Below are 18,434 nucleotides of genomic sequence, written 5' to 3'. Positions count from 1 at the left end.
AGATGGAAGAAGGGAAAGCGGGAGAGAGGCAAAGAGGGAGGGAGCGAAAGAGGGAGCAAGGGAAGTGGGGAAGGAAGGAAGAGGGTAGTGTAAGAATGTAGCGAGGGAAGAGTAAGAAAAAGAGGGAAGAAAAGGAGAGAAGGTAAAGAGAGAAAGAGGGCAGGAGGGTGGAAGAGGGAAGGATGAACTGGAGAAAGAGGAGAGGAATGTAAAGAAAAAAGCAGGGAGAGAGGGTGAAAGAGGGAAGGATGGAGGGAGGGAAAAGAAGAGAGAAGTAGTAAAGGAAGGAGGAAGAGAGGGAGGATGCAGTAAGAGGAAGGAGGGGGGAGCGAAGACAGAAAAATTGGAGTGAAGGAAAAGAGATATATAAAGAAGGGAAAAGGGTTTGTTGAGAGAGAGAGAGAGAGAGAGAGAGAGAGAGTACCGGTGTATGTTAGAGGAAATTTGAGTCGCTTAGTGTCGTCTCTCTCTCTCTCTCTCTCTCTCTCTCTCTTATGGTGTAGTTGGAAGAAGGGAAGCAAGAACAAGATTGAGAGATAAAGTAAGGCAGTATAAAATAAGAGAGGCAGGTGTGTCGTGTGAAGAGGGCTCGTTGCTGAGTAGGGACACAAATGTTTAGAGGTGCTCCAGTCGAAGTCACCTCTGGCAGGATGCAGTGTACAGCGCTGGTATGAGAAAGAGAGACTGATAAACAAATAGTTAAGTAACTTAGATAGATATATTGGTAGATAGAGACTGGTAGACAGATTGATGGATACACAGATAAAAAATTATATATATATATATATATATATATATATATCATCATTCATTCATTGCCAGACACCATGCATCCCAAACGGGGTGGCCAAGGGCTCAGAGTTAATTGTTTTACAGGGAGGGGCACTAATCCTCCGCCAACCCCACACACGTATATATATATATATATATATATATATATATATATATATATATATATATATATAGATAGATAGATAGATAGATAGATAGATAAATAGATAGATAGATAGATATAGATATATGTGTGTGTGTGTGTGTGTGTGTGTGTGTGTGTGTGTGTGTGTTTATTTCTCTAATGCTCAAACTAGATATTTTCCCCTGAAATGGAACCCTTTACCTCTGTTCGGTATTTTCAGGTCCTTATCACACCGCATCTTGGCCTTGGAACTCTGTCATTGTCCGTCTCCTTCCCATATCCCATATTTATCTTCCCTTCGCTTTTTCCCCTTCCTGCCACTCTGTTCTTTTCCCTGTTCTCTCCCTTCTTACCTTTTCAACATCCACCTCTCTTCCTCTCTCTCACCCTTCTCTTCCCCTCTTTCTTTTCTGCCTCCCTCTCCTTTTCTCTTCTTTCTAAGTCTCCATCACTGCTTTATCTTTCCGCTTGTATTTCTCCCTTCCTCCCTTTCTCCTCTCGTCTCGTTTTCTCCTCTCTCTCCCTATGTTTTACCTTTCCTTTCTTTCCCTCCTTCTCTCTTCCTCCCCTCCTCCTCCTTGGTTCTTCTCTTGTATCCTCGCTTCTTTTCTTAATCTCCTCCTTTTCCTTCCTTTCTCTTCTCCTCCCCCCTCCCCCTCCCAACACTCCCTGGCCACTAAAACAAGGTTGTAAAAGAGTGTAATGTGACTCTACCTCTCACTCCTCCCTTCTCTTCCCTCCCGCTCCCTGTTTAACACTACCTTTTCTTCCTTCCTCCCTCCCTCTGTCTCTCATCCCTTATTATTTCTCCTCCTTCCTTCCAGTTTTCTCTCCTTGTTCCTCCCTCCTTGCACCGTTCTCTTCCCTGTTTTCGTTTTTTTTTTTTCCCTTCCCTCCTTCCTGTTTGTTTCTCTCCTGTTCCTCTTTCCTCCTTTTCTCTCTTCTCTCTTCTTCCCTTCCCAGTTTCTCACTTCCCTTTTCTCATCCCTCCATCACTCACCGCCACCCTTATCCCTCCTCGTCACTGAATGAAAGGGAAGAATGGATTTAAAAAAAAATCTTGTCTCATTCCTCTTCCAAATTTCCCCTTGTAGAGTCGAGGATACAGAAAGCCATAAGAAATACGTTTTATTTATTTACAAACATCCATAGAGGTATTTCCGTAAGTTAGGTTATATTACATTTGTTTTCTTGCTTAGTACACTGTTTTTGATTATTTTGCAGATCTAAGTAGTTTGGTGCTGGTTTTATAGTTCTCACTAACACCGATACCCTCCAGTCAGTGTCATATCTGGTGAGAAAAATGCAATACCTTTTCTATTTTCCTTAACATATTGTTCTGAGTAATATATACATTGTGTGCATTTTGTGTTCGTATTTTGTTCTGTTATTAAGTGAACAAAATTACGTTGAACTGTGCTGTAGGAGTGGGTTATTTCGTGAACATTTTGTACATTATTTCACTGCAAACATTCTTGACATAAATGCAAGAATGTGTGTTTGTTCCTAAACACACTTCATAGTTTATAGCATAACTCTAATTACCGTCTTCATTTGATTATCTTGCTGTTTACATTATTGCATTATTATCTGACTTCACAGCAGAACTCAGTATATTCCTCTAGAACTTGAAGTAAGGTCAGACATAATAATGATAATCACTTCAGGCTATATTCAGCAATGTATCTCTTATATTGCTTTTTTGGGTAGTAGTTGTTTCTGCAGGACGTCGCTGAAATATAGGTAAATCTAGGGATTGCATAAATTTGAAAGAATATAGACAGCTGCTTTATAGAAACTGGCATTTTTTTTTTTTTTAACACAAGGAGCTAACTGAACACAAAAGGAAGCTAGAGAATAAGTAAGTTTTAGGCTTCTGTATTCTAAGGAACACAGGTAGCCTGGTTATGGAATTGTAGACAAACCTTTTATAATACATGTAACGAAAAGAGACAAAAATCTAGATATCACTGATGCATAACTTTCAAAGAAAATGGGATGACACTGCACAGAAATGTAGAACAACTATGATTATGCAAGTGGAATCCAGGATGTGTCACTTGATCCACTGTCCAGATAATGCAGTCGTGATAATCAGATGTCTGCATAACCAGGTGCTGATATTGTTGGACTTGGGTTGTACTGTTTAATGCTTAGTGTAGTTAGCATCCCCTGGGCTACTAATAACACACTGGTATTTTTCTCTGGACATGTGGCGTAATGACGATGATGTTGACGGCAAAGACAGGTGAGTGATGCTGTGTGTTTGTATGTGTGTATAAATGTAAGGTATAGGTGTTAGGACAGGTACAAAGGAAGAATATTATTACTTACAAAATGCAGTGCCTGATCATAAAGACTGCCTACATTCAAAGCATTTACAAATTCCATGAAAGGGAACAAAGAATCACCTGAATAAAAGTATACAAAACTGGATTATATTCTGTATCAGTCATTTTCATATCAGACTGGCAGAGAGCATGTATTGTAATAACATCTGATAAAGACAGTACAGGTATGCCAAATTTACAGAATTAAATAATGCAGATATAACTACATATAAAACACCACAAAAACAGAGGCGATTTTCATAGACATATTTGCAGTTAACATACTGTATAAGGTAAGTAATTTTAGTAGAAATGTACATAGTTTTTACAGATGCCTTCCCAGCATCAAAAATAGGTTTATCTCTCAGGTGTCACAGTTTTTAGGCCATTGATGTTTCTTTTATACCGTGTCGTTCCACTTGTTAACACATTCAGAACTCTGTAATTACTAGCTTAAAATAACCCTTGATGGTATGCATGTTTGTATTAAAGTGCTGTTACCAAAGGAAATTAAACACTCGACTGGATGGGCTTTTTCCCCCTTAAGATTGCAATGAATGGCAAAAAATTGGATTTATTAACTTATTTTGCCCTAAAACTGCATCATCTGTTTTTATTCAGCGTGTAATTTATTTCAGTTGCTACATTAAGAAATGACACTGTACACTGACTGTATTATGGCGGAAGTCATGTTCATAAGAGTTTTTTTTTTTTTTTTTTTTTTTTTTAATTGCCTCATCTCTTTCCAGCATTTAGTTGTACATGAATGATTCACCTTAACGCTGAGAATCATTATAGGCTATGTACGGAGTCAGGTGCGTGGGTGTTGTTGTGATATCCTTCGTAGCTGTTTGTGTATATTTACATGCTTATAAATATATTTACAACGATATAAATATATATATCTGTACAGGCTTGATACAACAAGAAGTGTACAAAGGGGGATACACAAGTGATTTGATGTCGACAGAGGTAGTGTTTTGCTCCACAGTGTATACTGCTTGCACTGCTCACTAGCTATTTAGCCTTATTTCATGGCTGGACAAGTGTGTATTTTCTGTACCCCAGATTTCGCTGTAATTACGAATTTACTCCTCATAAGCAAATCTATTTTTTTGTAACCGTTATTAAAGTCGATGAATCCAAGATTATCTTAAATTTCAGTAAATGAAGACTTTTTGATTGACATGAGTGGAGTATGGTATGGCTGCACTTTCAGGTTGGCAACAAACACCATACAGTATATTTGGCACCACAGTTATCTATGTACATTTTGGCACCACTGATAATTGTACACTTGGCACTGTGTCTCTTGATGAACTTAGGTCTTGTACAATTTCACAAATGCATCTTTTCATCGCATATTTTATTGTGCACATACACTTACCTGTGCTTTGTTGGGATGATGTCACTTCAAGAAATAATAGTTACTTGATTGCTGCAGGACATTCACACAGCACAGGCTATTTTGATTATCCTCAAAGGCTTTTGTTTCCTCATTTCAGATTTAAACACCTGAAATTTATTTTGGAGTAAATTATAGTGCTTTGTGCAGTATTCTGAGTCAGTGTTCTCGTATCATAACACACAGATCTCTTTATATTCTGGAGTTAATGAGGCTGCATGAAACTGTATTTTGTATATGTGCAGCAAGTGACTATCACAAATGTTAAAAATAGACTTATGGAATAGACCACAACACTGGAATCACTTTAACTTTCGTTCATTGAGATATGTACACCCTTCCACGTTTGCTGTGCGGTTTGTTCTTAACATCAAGTGCCTGATTAAGTTTTGTACACTTAATGATAAGCTACTGTCATTCATTGTCCTTTCACTGGGTATAATCAAATGTGTAGCCAAGGTTTTTCCTTTGAAGGAACATAAAGATCTCCCAGAATGGTGGACGTTGGCGCTCGTTGAGTCGCCAACAAGCTGCCATCATATCATACATCTCACGTGGACACAAATGAGGGCATGTCAAGGAGATCATACCCTTACCATTACCATGGTAACAATGGGAGGCATTTTCAATCACCCCTTCATTGCTCAGCTCAGCATATGGTTGTGTCCGTCCCATCATCAGCACCTCCCACAGTGTCACACCAAAGCTCCACACATCACTCTTGCTGGTAAATCTTCCTTGCAGAATTGATTCCCAGGCCATCCACCTGATTGGCAGCCGAGTCTGAGTGTCACCAATGTTGTAGTAGTCGTCTGAATATGCTGGTCGACTTGTACCAAAATCACTGACTTTGACGCATAAGTTTTTCCCCACTAAGCAGTTTCTCGTTGCTAAATCACGGTGAACGATGCTTAGGCTTTCCAGATATTTCATTCCTGAGGCCACTTGGGTGACCATATATATCAATGCACCATAACTAATCACTGGCATGTTTGGACTTTCTATTATGTTACCTGAGGACCCACTGGTGGAAGGTAGCCCATCAGTGGTGTGTCTGCGCAAAAACTGGGACAGGTCACCGTATTCTGCATATTCTGTCACCAGGCACAGTGGCTCTGAGTTCTGGATGACCCCAAGCACTTTTGTGATGTTGGGGTTGTCTAGGTGGCTCAGAGATAGAGATATTTGCTTAAATTCTTCCTTCATTTTCTCATCAGCATTTGCTTTCAGTTTCTGCACAACCACCCTCTTACTACCCAAAGGATTCCTGAATTCACAGATGTGAACTGAACCAAACACACCTTCACCAATTGTGTCCACTACCCGCAGATGCGATCTTGTGATTTCTGAAACTGAGTGATCCGAGTTCATTTTCTCAGGTTCTCTGAAAACATACAAAACTGACCCAGTTGGTCCCAGAATATTGGTAGGTTGGCAGAGGAGAGGGGCGGCATAGTACTCTTGGTCTGGTGGTGGCGGCAGGGTGGGGACAGGGGCTGTTGGAGGGGTAGGAGGCAGCAGGGCAGGTTCCCGGAGGTTCCTGCTTGTAGGGAGGCAGGCAGGGGGTTTGGTAAGGGGTACTGGTGGTGGTGGGGGGGTGTACACCTCAGAAAATGGTGGTGGTGGAGTCATATTAAGGTCTGGTATGGCGTAGTCAACGGAATCGTCAGTGTCTGTGGGAAGGCCACATTTCAGAGGCATTTCAGATGAGGAGACTGTGTGATCAAGGGTGTAGTAAGCTGGATTGTGCATTGGGCCCTTAAATGGCTCCTGATACATAGCTGAAGCCTCATCATCCATAGCCACATGTCCATACAGCTTCCCCTTTGCCTTGGCATAACCATTCGATACAGGGGACAAGTTGACATTTATGTGCAAGTCCTTCATTTTCATAGACACTTTTCGAGAATCACACACGGCCGCTTCTGGAGACTGTGGTGATTTTTTCGCACCTTTCTTGGCGAGACGACGATGGTAGTACATGATGCCAAGGGAGAGAGGCAGCACACCTAGGATCAGTGCCAGACAGATCAGACCCACCAGGATGAGGGATGAAGAGGAACCGTCTGCTGGAACCACGGAGGCCGCGTTGTCGTCCGATGTCTGGCTATCTCTTGAACCTACTCCTTCTGCTGGTTCTGCTAGGGCCTCTCCTGCCTCCCCCACCACTCGTCCCTCCTCCTCAGGTCCCTCCTCTAACATAGTGCACTGGCATGGCACTGTTTAGAAAGGAGACAAGGAAAATGGAGTCGCTGTAAGTCATAGGGTTCTCAGTACCATCATCACTCGAACCATGTTTTAGTTATCGATGGGATGGGTAGATGTCAGTGACAGGAATATAGAAAATAAAGCTCGTGAAAGTCACTACATTATCTTAACGTTTCCCCAGTAAATTTGTAAGGGGTAAGTAGGATTCAGGCATCAGGAAAAGACAAACAAAAGTAGGTGGACATCATCTTAACGTTATTCTCTTATATATGTAGCTGATAGTATACAGAAGCTGAATAGAAAAAGAGGAAAATTAACATCAGAGAGATACTTTTTGTAATGAATCGGTCTCTCTCTCTCTCTCTCTCTCTCTCTCTCTCTCTCTCTCTCTCTCTCTCTCTCTCTCTCTCTCTCTCTCTCTCTCTCATTAAACCCGACCCTTTCTCAACTTTTCACAACCAATCCTCTTAAGTCTCCCATCCCCTAAACTCCTTCTCCACTTCTCCAACCTCTCCACTCACCTGAATCGAATGAAACTTCAGAAATCATCATCCATTTCATGCTGAAGTGAAGCCTCAGTTTTACGAAGCGTCCCGGGTAGTGGTGAAGCGGGATTGACACGTTTCGAGCTGTTTCGAAGATTCTGTCGGGCTGAGGAGTGAACTGGAGGGAAGGGAGGACGTCAAAGCGCTTCCCTCCTACACTGAAGAGGACCTGGGCTTGAGAAAATACCTGGAGGAGGAGGAGGAGGTAGAGGAGGAGGAGGAGAGAAAGACGAAGAAGAGGAGGAGGAATAAAGAGGAGATTGAGGAAGAAGGGGGGGGGAGAAAAAAATATGGGATGGTTAGATGCTTAGATAGTTACGGCTGAACACACACACACACACACACACACACACACACACACACACACACACACACACACACACACACACACACACACACACACACACACACACACACACACGGCCTCTTTATCACATCTGTCTTTCTGTCGGTGTGTCTGTTATCTGTCTCTCCACGTATCAGTTATGTTTTTGTCTACATATCCATACATTCTTCTTTACTGGTGTTTTATATTATGCCTGTATAATATCTGTTCTCTCTCTGTCTCTTTGTCTCTCTCTCTTTCTCTCTCTCTCTCTCTCTCTCTCTCTCCCTCTCTCTCACCTGTGTATCCTTGGTGAAGAAGTTGTTAGCGTAGATGTGCACGGCAGAGAAGTTCCTGACGCCGTCGAACTGGAAGGTGAGCTCCACAGGCTGGTGGGGACGGGTTGTGTTCTTCCACCCGATCCACTCGTACCCTGGTGGACGAGAGGGGACGATTGGGACGATACAGTGGGTCGAGTGGGAGATAAACCAGGCCTCTCTCACAGCACCACATCTCCGTAATTTATTCAGAGGACTTTGTTACCTGCTTTTTGCACTATGATTATTTGGATCCATTGCTCTTGATTCACAGTTGTTTATCTGACTTATGCTGAAGGTCTGTCTATCTATTGCCAGACGCCTTAATCCCTTATACGGGGAGGCCACAAACAAATCGCCACCACGTCATACATCTGAAGGTACAGTAATTAATATCTGGTTGTTAGTAGGATACGATTTCAGTTATTTCTCCGGCTCGTGATGGAAAGTTAGTGCCAGAGGCGTTGTTGGGTTCCGAGAAGCTTTTGAGGAAGTTTGGTTCAGTGGAAGGGGCCTTACACAGTTGTGGTCAGGAATATCGCTCATTTTGATCGAAGAATTACGAAACTGTTACACATTCTCTGAAAAGTTTGTTAGGTTTCGAAGATAACACCACTGAGTTTCAAAAGTCATTGTTCACTGTCTTACTATTTATCGTTAAGCAGTGGATCGATTTGAGAGTTCGCATTAGTCCGTCCCCTACCGTACGCTGGTTTCATTCCTGGCAGCTAGTTATGTTTTGTAATATTTCTACGCGTTTATGAGGTGTTGTGGGAAATAAGACACCACCACCACAGTACCTCACAAACATTATCCTCATCAACCACCACAGTCACCCCGACAGCCACCACAATCACCCCAACACCCACCACAATCACCCCAACACTCACCACAATTCACCCCAACAACCACTACAATCACCCCAACACCCACCACAGTCACCCCAACATTCACCACAATTACCGCAACAGCCACCACAATCACTCCAACAACACCAGTGATTCCACGTCTTACCTCGTCCCATGCCCAACGCGTCGACCCGGAAGTTTGTGTGCCCCGTTTCTCCGTCCACCAGTTGCCCCAGCCCCCCTGTCAGCTGTCCCCCCTGTCGCCCCCCGTCGTAGGTGAGGTCGGTAAGGGCACGATCACCCCCTCGCAGGTCACCGTCAGGCATACTGTAGCTTACAAGGCCACCTGTTAGAGAAGAAAAACAGGGAGAAGAAAGGTGTTAAGTAGAATCGAAGTCATCCCTTTCTTTCCATGTCCTTATATTTTTTGCAGTAACACCTTGATATCTTTCTAACCCCTTATATTCTAGCATAAATTAACATGTTCAAACCCGTATTTAAACGGAATCCATATAACTAGTGACTAATTCTCTTTTGACTCTCTTCTAAACTGTCTCTATCACTTCTTATCCCTCTCTAATGCCTTCTACCCCCTTCTAGTCCTTCTAACCTACCTTCTAACTCAGCTTCAACTAACTCACTCTTATCTCTTGCAACTCATCTTTAGCCAATACCAGAGTCCCTCTTAGCCATTATGACCTCATCTGGCCTGCCTGGATCCTCTTCTACTCTCTTTATAACCTTCTAAAACAAACCTTCATATCGATATCCTTACTACTCGATCCTCATACAAACCTTCAGACCAGTTCTAACTTCCTTCAACCCAACTTTGATTCTCCGTTTACCTCTTCTAGCTTCTGTACCTCTAATCCTTTCTAATTGTTTTCCAATCCTTTGAAACCCCTCTGTTTATCGACACCCGTACAGCTCGACCCCCATACAGGCCTAACTACTTCCAGCCCCCATTACCCCACTTCTAACTCCCCTTTAGTTTCTTCTAGCATCTTCTAATCCCTACTAAACTTTTCTGACTCCTCCTAAGCACACTCTAATCCGCCTGTATATCGACATCCGCATAGTTCAATTTCATACATACCTTCTAAACAGTTCAAAGATCCTTTAATCTACCTTTAATTTCCCTTAATCTCCTTCTAGCTGCTTCTGACAACCTCTAACCCTTCCTAACCCCTTCTAATTCTTCTCTGTGCCGCTGCAACCTACCTGTATAGCGACATCCGTACAGCTCGACCCTCATACACACGGTCCTGGGCTGTCGACTGAATGGCAGGAACCTAACGCGGGAGGCCAGGGCGGGTGGACTCAGGTGGCTGCTCTGGGCCAGGTACGTGTTGCTGTTGCCCTCCAGGAGCTGCGGGAGAGGGAGGAAGGAAGTGAGAGAGAGAGAGAGAGAGAGAGAGGGGGGGGGGAGAACACAAATAATTTCTAAACACACACATTACCTACATTACACTTGAACACTCACATTACCCAGCCACCTGTGCTCAGTATCAATCAGCCACCCTTACGTAATGCATTTCTGAACCTGACATCCCCCCGTGTCGTGTCCATAAGTAACCCAATGCTGTAACTCCGGTCGCCACAGCTGTAACTTGTAACCTTCAATGCACTCCACTCCCCACCACCATAGTCACCACAACGACACATTATAACCACTCCGTCAGCTAACACACAATCCTTTCCCTTCCACAGTCTCCCTAGCTGTTTTACGATGTTATCTTCCCCCATTATCCCAACCCCATACCTCCCACAGCCACCCAGTCACTCCAGTAACCACCAGTTCCTCATATGCTGCGGTCAGTACAGTCACTGCACTAACAGGCACAGTCAGCACAGTCATCTTCATCTCTCCTAAACACCAATTTCTTTCGCAGTCATTACAATCAGCACAGTCATGTTCATCTCTCCCAGCCCCCAAAGTTCCTCATATGCCTCAGTCATTACAGTCACCCCAGTAACAACCACAACCAGCACAATCATCTTTGTACCCCGTCACCTACCTCCGTGCCGTGTCCATCCACATAGGTCACCCAGTGCTGCAATCCTGGCCTCCACAGCTGCAACTTGTATGTCTCCGTGTACTCCCTGCCCTGCCCGTTGCCAAACCTGCCCTGCACTTCCACGCGCGTCACTACGTGCATGGCTCCCAGGTTCACTTCAAGGTACTCGGTGCCCTCCTGGTGCACGCGTTCACGGGGACACCACGCACCACCGCCCTTCTCAACGCCGGCTCTGAGTGACGCGTGCATGGGAAAAACAACAACTTTATTTCCATGACACACATCTAAATATGTTCTTGCAACCTTCAACAAATGTTCCTTAACTTTGTGGACACCTCTCCATTAAGCCCCGACAGTGTGAGATGTCTCCCTGAAGCTATTTAAATCGTCGTATGATACCAGTAATTAAAAAAAAAAGAAATACGTCCGTGGATGGAAATAGTTAATACTATAAGAGGTTACGTGCAGAGAAATAAACCCTCGGAGATGACGCGCACCCCACACACATTCTTGAACAATCCCATCTACATTGATCTTATTCTTTTCATTTTCATGCCAAATCAGTCTCACACCGATAGGTCAGAGCAGGCACTAAAGCTCCTTCATGCAAGACTTTCACAACCGCCTGACTCAAACTTCCCTTTCATATTAAAGCCTTCGAAGCGCCAGCCTCTTTCCTTCCCTGTGCCACTCCACTTTTCACTGTTTTTGCACATTTATCTCTTTTCTATCACTGCACCCAGGTGCTTACGCTCTCTCACCAGTTTCTCTCCCCATTCACCGTAACATCACACTGGGAAGCACCTTCTCTCTCAAAAACCATCACTTTACTTTTATGTACAATTACTTTCAAGGCACGACGCTCATAGACGTCTACAAGACTCTTCACAGTCCACCAAAATCTTGTCTGCTATTTACTAGCAGCACTGCGTCATCTGCATACTTCAGATTTGAGTTACTCCACATTTTATTACCAATGCCATTCCTCTCTCCATGACTCGTGTTTTTACCTCTCTCCTAACAGTATACATATATATATATATATATATATATATATATATATATATATATATATATACACTACCTCCTAGGGACTCCATCAGTGGACGCATATCACATGACTTTCATCCTGCCTGGCACTCTAGGCAATTAGGCTATGTATAAAAAGATCCAAGTCGATTGTTACCAGTAGGAACTTAATGAATATTTTAAAATTAGTAAAAACTAAAAAACAACAACAGCAACAGTGCACACACTCACCTGCCGTAGTGTGCGTTGACACTCTTGTCGAAGTATGAGGAGGCTGAGATGTGGTCGTCCGGAATGGCCCCTGACCGCATACCAAGGGCTCCCTTACACTCGCCTGGGGGACGGTACAAAAGCGTCTCATGTTAATATAAATCATCTGGTGTTGGTCTAATCGTCTGGTACTGGAGAAGAATCGTCTGGTGTTGGAATAATCGTCTAGTACTAATGAAGAATCGTCTGGTGTTAGAGTAAGTCCGTCTAGCGTTAAAGTAAAGCTGTGTATAGTTTTCAGTGGACTGTAAAATCGAGCTGCACTGGGAGAATCAAGTGGCAGGGTTAAATAGTGTGGTGCTAGTCAGGCTTAAATCATCTGAGAGAGAGAGAGAGAGAGAGAGAGAGAGAGAGAGAGAGAGAGAGAGAGAGAGAGAGAGAGAGAGAGAGAGATTTTACTATGTTATTTTCGATCTAACTGACATGAACAGCCATAACCGAAAAGGAAGAGAGAGAGGTTATAGATAAAGGAGTATGCCCCTCCCCTCCCTCTCTCTCTCTCTCTCTCTCACATCTAACTCTACTCCCCCTCTGATTCCTCAGATTACCCCACCACACCTGTCGTCTGTCCGTCTGTCTGTCTCCGCCGATTAAATAACTGTCTGTACGCGTGTCTGTCCAATTTCTGCCTATGTCTTCCTATGATCTGTCTGTTTTTCTATCTAACTCTCTGTGTATGAGTTGAATGTCTTGTCGGTCTGTTAGTTTGTGTATGTATATATGTATGGATGTATGCTAGTAATGTATGTATGTATGTATGTATGTATGACCCGTCTGTCTGTATGTCTGTTCCTTTCTGGTCCATTCCAGTGAGTTATTTCGTCTCCATCCTCCTTCCCTCTCTCCCTCTTCCTTCACCCCTTCCTTCTTTCCCTTCATTCCCTATTCTTCAATCCATCCCTCTCTTTACCTTCCTTCTCTTTCCACTCACTCTCTCTCTCTCTCTCTCTCTCTCCTTCTTTCCTTTGTCTTCATCTTTATCGGTGTGTGGATCATCTCTCTCTCTCTCTCTCTCTCTCTCTCTCTCTCTCTCTCTCTCTCTCTCTCTCTCTCTCTCTCTCCTTCTTTCCTTTGTCTTCATCTTTATCGGTGTGTGGATCATCTCTCTCTCTCTCTCTCTCTCTCTCTCCTTCTTTCCTTTGTCTTCATCTTATCTTTATCGCAGTGTGGATCATCTCTTTATCTTGGCTCTCTCTCTCTCTCTCTCTCTCTCTCTCTCTCTCTCTCATCTCACCTCCCCTCCCCTCCCCCTCATTTCTCTGTCTCTCATCCATTCCTTTCCTTCCTCCATTCCCCACTTTCTTTCCTGCCTCTCTCCCTCCCTCCCTATACCTCCTCCTTCGTTTACCTCTTTCCCATCTTCCTTCTTCTCTTTCTCCTTCCTTCCTATCTTCTTCCCTCCTTCCTGTTTTTCCCTCCCTCCTTTCTTCTTCCTTCTCATCCTCACTCTCTCCAAAATCTTCCTGTCTTTCTCCCTCCTTCCCTCTCATTTTTACTCCTTCCTTCCTCCTTCTCATCTTCCTTCTTAACCCTCTCTCCCTCCTCCCTACCCCCTCCATGCTCAACCGGAGGAGCGTGGAGCATGTGGGATATTTTTATTGAACCACTGTAGACCAGGGTGTGTGTGTGTGTGTGTGTGTGTGTGTGTGTGTGTGTGTGTGTGTGTGTGAGAGAGAGAGAGAGAGAGAGAGAATATTTTAAATGTGGAAATGTATAGAAATTTGCATGTGTGTCAGAGTGAGAGAGAATGTGCGAATGTGCCTGAATGGGGAAGTATGTGAATGTTTGTGTTCAGATTTAACTAATTATTGTAAGAATGGTCGGAGAGAGAGAGAGAGAGAGAGAGAGAGAGAGAGAGAGAGAGAGAGAGAGAGAGAGAGAGAGAGAGAATCATGTGAGTAAAGAGACTATGAACCGGAAAAAGTGTGTGTGTGTGTGTGTGTGTGTGTGTGTGTGTGTGTGTGTGTGTGTGTGTGTGTGTGTGTGTGTGTGCTTCAGTGACTGTGTATGTGTAAGTCTGTGTGTGACTGAATGAGACAGCGTGTGAGGGGGGGAGTTGATTCTTATGTACGTTTAGGTGTTGGCAAGCGTGCATGTGCGTTTATGAGTACTGTACGCGCCTGTGTCAGTGTGTGTGTACCAGTATGCAACTGTGATGTGTGCACGTATGTGTGTATATAATTTTGGTATGTACACTTCCTTGTGCGGATGTAGATGACGTGTGCGTATTTTATTTGTGTATAAAAATGTTGCATGTATGTATGTATGGCGATGTAGATTTGTGTACATGAAGTTCTGATGTATGCATATATGAATGCATGTATGTATAAATGTATACATGTATGTATGTATGAATATGTATTTGTGTATGTATGCATGTATGTATGTGCAGACGTGTGTATAGCCATATAGACGCGCTTGTATATCCCGGTGTATGCTGAATGTGTGAGCGTGTATGTACGTAGATACAATATGTGTCTGTGTAGTCCATGTGTATATATGCAGACTCGTGTGCGTTTGTGTAGTGTATGTGTGTATGTAGCCCAGTCAGTTATGTTTGTATTTTACTTTATATTATGATTATCTCCACATGGTTATATTTATTTACGGGAAAACCTTGGGTGTAAGCGGGATAGGTGTGTGTGTGTGTGTGTGTGTGTGTGTGTGTGTGTGTGTGTGTGTGTGTGTGTGTGTGTGTGTGTGTGTGTTTATGCGTGTGTGTGCGCGCGCGTTAATGTGAATGTCCCTGTGAATGTTAATGTGAATGTCCATGTGCTGTGCGAGCGTTTATGTATGTTTCTGTATATAGTGGGTGTATGCATAATAAATATAAAGATGTGTGTGTGTGTGTGTGTGTGTGTGTGTGTGTGTGTGTGTGTGTGTGTGTGTGTGGCATTGTTTACGCGGGGTGTCGTCAGCCGTAAATGAACGAGTGTAAACACGAAGTAAACATTCCGCAGACACACGCGTGGTCAGGGGTGAGAGAGAGAGAGAGAGAGAGAGAGAGTGTTTGTGTACCCTATGTCTGGGTGTGTAATTTTATCTACACCAGTTGTAAGCTCGTCATAATGGATCCCTCCTTGGCTGAAGAGAATGATCCGTGTTTACCCAGAATAGAGGAAGAAAAAGACATCCCAGTACAAGAGGGTTTAGGAAAACACTATACTCCTCTTACTTTAACCTGGCCCAGATTTTCGTCCTTTTGCGGCCTATTTCACGTAGCTCAGTGGCAGAAAAAGATAATGCTACGGCTCAACATCCCTCTCATAGCACTACTTGGTGACTTAACATTATTCTCTAGTGCTAATTCCAGGAGATGGTAAGATGGCAGTTTTACACCTAATTAAAATGAATAGTCTATTTAACAAGAGTACAATATAAAGAGAGTTGAGCCAAGTACAATACCATAAAGTACTGGTACAAAAAATATTCGTAATCTTACCTGTATGGAGGGAGGCCGCGGGAGGTGTCAGGAGGAGGAGGAGGGGAGAGAAGAGGAACAGAGGTAGAGGTAGAGGTGCCATGGTTCACCTCCTCTCAGGCCTCCTCTTACATCAAGCTGGACAGTTCCGATCCTGTTGCTTGTCTTGAACTTCCGCCACAAGAGTTTCTCACTTTCTTTAATCTTCCATGTTTTGTCTCTCACTTTTTTATCATCAAGTTTACTGGTCTTTGATATGAAGGTTTATTTGTTGCTTTCTCAGACTGTCATGTTTTGTTTATCATTTTCTATATATACTTTAGGAATTATTAAGCTTTCTCAGTTTCTTTAATGGTTAGGATTTATACAGCTTCAATTTTCAAGCCCTTTATATTTCAACGATATTTATTATTTATTGTTTTATAATCTTATGTTCAATATTAGCAGTTTCTTTGCTTCAGTTCCAGTCTCCGTAGATTTTGACAACTTCTTTATTTTTTCGTCAGTTTTGCATCATTAATAGTTCACGCTAATGAGTTTTTCAGTTGCATTTCATTCATTTTTCAGTCGTCCCTCCTCTTAGTGTTTTTGATATTTCTTTTTTTCTTTTTCTTTCTTTCTTTCTTTCTTCTTCTTCTTCCTCTTCTTCTTCTTCTTCTTCTTCAGTCTCTTAGTCCTTTCTTGCCTGGTCCAGCGGCTACTAGGAAAGAGGAGATGGGTATTAGTTGGTTGCTATGGCCAAGATGTGAAAGAGAAGGACGGTAGGAAGGAAGTGAAAACGAAGGAAGGAAGGAAGAAAAGTTGGATGGATGGAGGAACGGAAGGTATGAAGGACAGATAAAGGGTTGGAGGACAGAAATGAAAGTGAAGAAAGAAATGGACGAAAAATGAGAAGGAGGGAAAAGAGTAAGGGGGGAGGAAGGAAGAACGGAAAGAAGGAAAGATAGATGGAAGGAAGGAAAGAAGGAAGGAGAGAGGAGAGAGAAGAAAACGTGTTGCTTAGTTAATCTGGTCAAGAGGTAAGGAGGGGAAGGAGGAAAGGACTGAGGGAGGGAGGAAGGGAGGGATGATGAAGGAAGGAAGAAAGGAAAGGAGGAACGATGAAGGTAAGAGGGATGACGAGAGGGAAGGGTGGAAGGAAGGAAGGAAGAAATAAGACAAGTGAAAGGAAAAAGGGAAGGAAGAAAGGAGGACAGGAAGAAAAATGAATATAAAGTGAAGTAATGGAGAATCACGTAAGAGAAATAATGAAGGCAAAGTTGAGGAATGCTGACCAATATATCTCAAACCCTTTACCTTTGCTGTGGGAGGGAGCTGAGAAATTTACATAGGCACATAGCAAGGTGAAAGATTGGACGAGATTATTAAGGAGAGAGAGAGAGAGAGAGAGAGGTAAATAGATAAAGCAGACATCTGTGTAGTCTTAGGTATGATCGCGCTTTAAGAGAGAGAGAGAGAGAGTATTCATACCCTTCACAACCCATCACGCTCACAACACCTGCATCTCTCTCTCTCTCTCTCTCTCTCTCTCTCTCTCTCTCTCTCTCTCTCTCTCTCTCTCTCTCCAGACATGAACATGGAAGGAGAAGTGAGTTATGATGTACACGCACGCACACATACACTACTGTGCACACGGCAGCATCCTCCCACACGCATGCACTTACCCACCCACCTACCTATATATATAGATAGATAGATAGATAGATACCGCATACATACATACAGAAACAGCATACACTACACACATACACAAACACAAATATGTGCACGAAGAATGTACAGGATGCACGAACCTAACTTAGATCTTGCATAATACGACTGAACGCGCGCGCGCGCACACGCACACGCACACACACACACACACACACACACACACACACACACACACACACACACACACACACACACACACACACACGCTGATAACTCCTCTCACATACTGTCAAACACGGACACATTCATTCTCACTCAAGCACATCCACGCCCACATGCACACATAAATAGCCTTAGCGGACACTTGTGCACGGACATACGCAAGGAAGCACACACACACACACACACACACACACACACACACACACACACACACACACACACACACACACACACACACACACCTAAGTAATAACAAAGCAAGACACATGAATTTCTTGAATTCTTTACAGCCCATTACATGAAAAGTTTGGGGGAGTCAGCGAGTGTGGGTGGAAGGAAAAGAGGCAGTGAAAGTTAAAGAAGGAGAGAAGGAAGCAAGCAAGCAAGCAAGAAAGAAAGCAAGCAGGGAAGCAAGCAAGCACTGAAGGAAGCAAGGGGGGGAGGGAGGAGGGAAGGAAGGAACTATGAAAGGAAAATAGGAGGAGGAGGAAAGATGATGGGAGAGAAAAGAGGACGAAGGAGAGAAGGAAGGTAAGATGGAAGGAAGGACGAAGGAAAGGAGACAAGAAGGAAGGGTTGGAGGGAAATATCAGAGGGGAGAAACAGACAAAGGAAATGAGGGATGGGTAGGAAGGGGAAAAAAAAAAATGAATGAATGAATGAAACTAAACGAATTAATGAATGAGTTAGTCGAGAAAGGAAGGCAGTCAGGCATGGCAGGACATATAAAAGATGTGAGAGGAGATGAATAAATGTAAACGATGTAACTGATTCAACCCAGCAGTATAAAAGGAACCAAAGAGAGACATACCCCGCGGCTGCCACATGGATTAAGGGCCGAATATTTGACTCTTCCCTGTGACCTTCACCAGTTGCTCTCAAAATCGGATTACATCTTTCCTGACCCTTAACCCTTCCACCAAGTAT

General features: G+C 43.3%; 1 protein-coding gene across 1 annotated transcript in view; it reads right to left on the bottom strand.

Annotated features, from left to right (window-relative positions):
- Window positions 1–5,080: 5,080 nt before the first annotated feature.
- The window catches only part of LOC145407655 (discoidin domain-containing receptor 2-like), a 99,364-nt gene continuing 86,010 nt past the window's right edge, over window positions 5,081–18,434 (bottom strand). Inside the window, exons 2-8 of the mRNA XM_080278526.1 lie at window positions 12,173–12,275; window positions 10,913–11,144; window positions 10,116–10,263; window positions 9,061–9,240; window positions 8,029–8,162; window positions 7,381–7,591; window positions 5,081–6,870 (exon numbers count right to left, since the gene is read on the bottom strand). Coding sequence (XP_080134652.1) covers window positions 5,081–6,870; window positions 7,381–7,591; window positions 8,029–8,162; window positions 9,061–9,240; window positions 10,116–10,263; window positions 10,913–11,144; window positions 12,173–12,275 — 2,798 coding nt within the window. The remainder of the gene's footprint in view (window positions 6,871–7,380; window positions 7,592–8,028; window positions 8,163–9,060; window positions 9,241–10,115; window positions 10,264–10,912; window positions 11,145–12,172; window positions 12,276–18,434) is intronic.

This window comes from Coenobita brevimanus, chromosome 74 (assembly GCF_032717465.1).
Source record: "Coenobita brevimanus isolate Jiangsu-jjx chromosome 74, ASM3271746v2, whole genome shotgun sequence".
NCBI classification, from domain to species: Eukaryota; Metazoa; Arthropoda; class Malacostraca; order Decapoda; family Coenobitidae; genus Coenobita; species Coenobita brevimanus.
The sequence above is the reverse complement of the archived record's forward strand: the minus strand, read 5'-3'. Positions and strand labels throughout refer to the sequence as shown.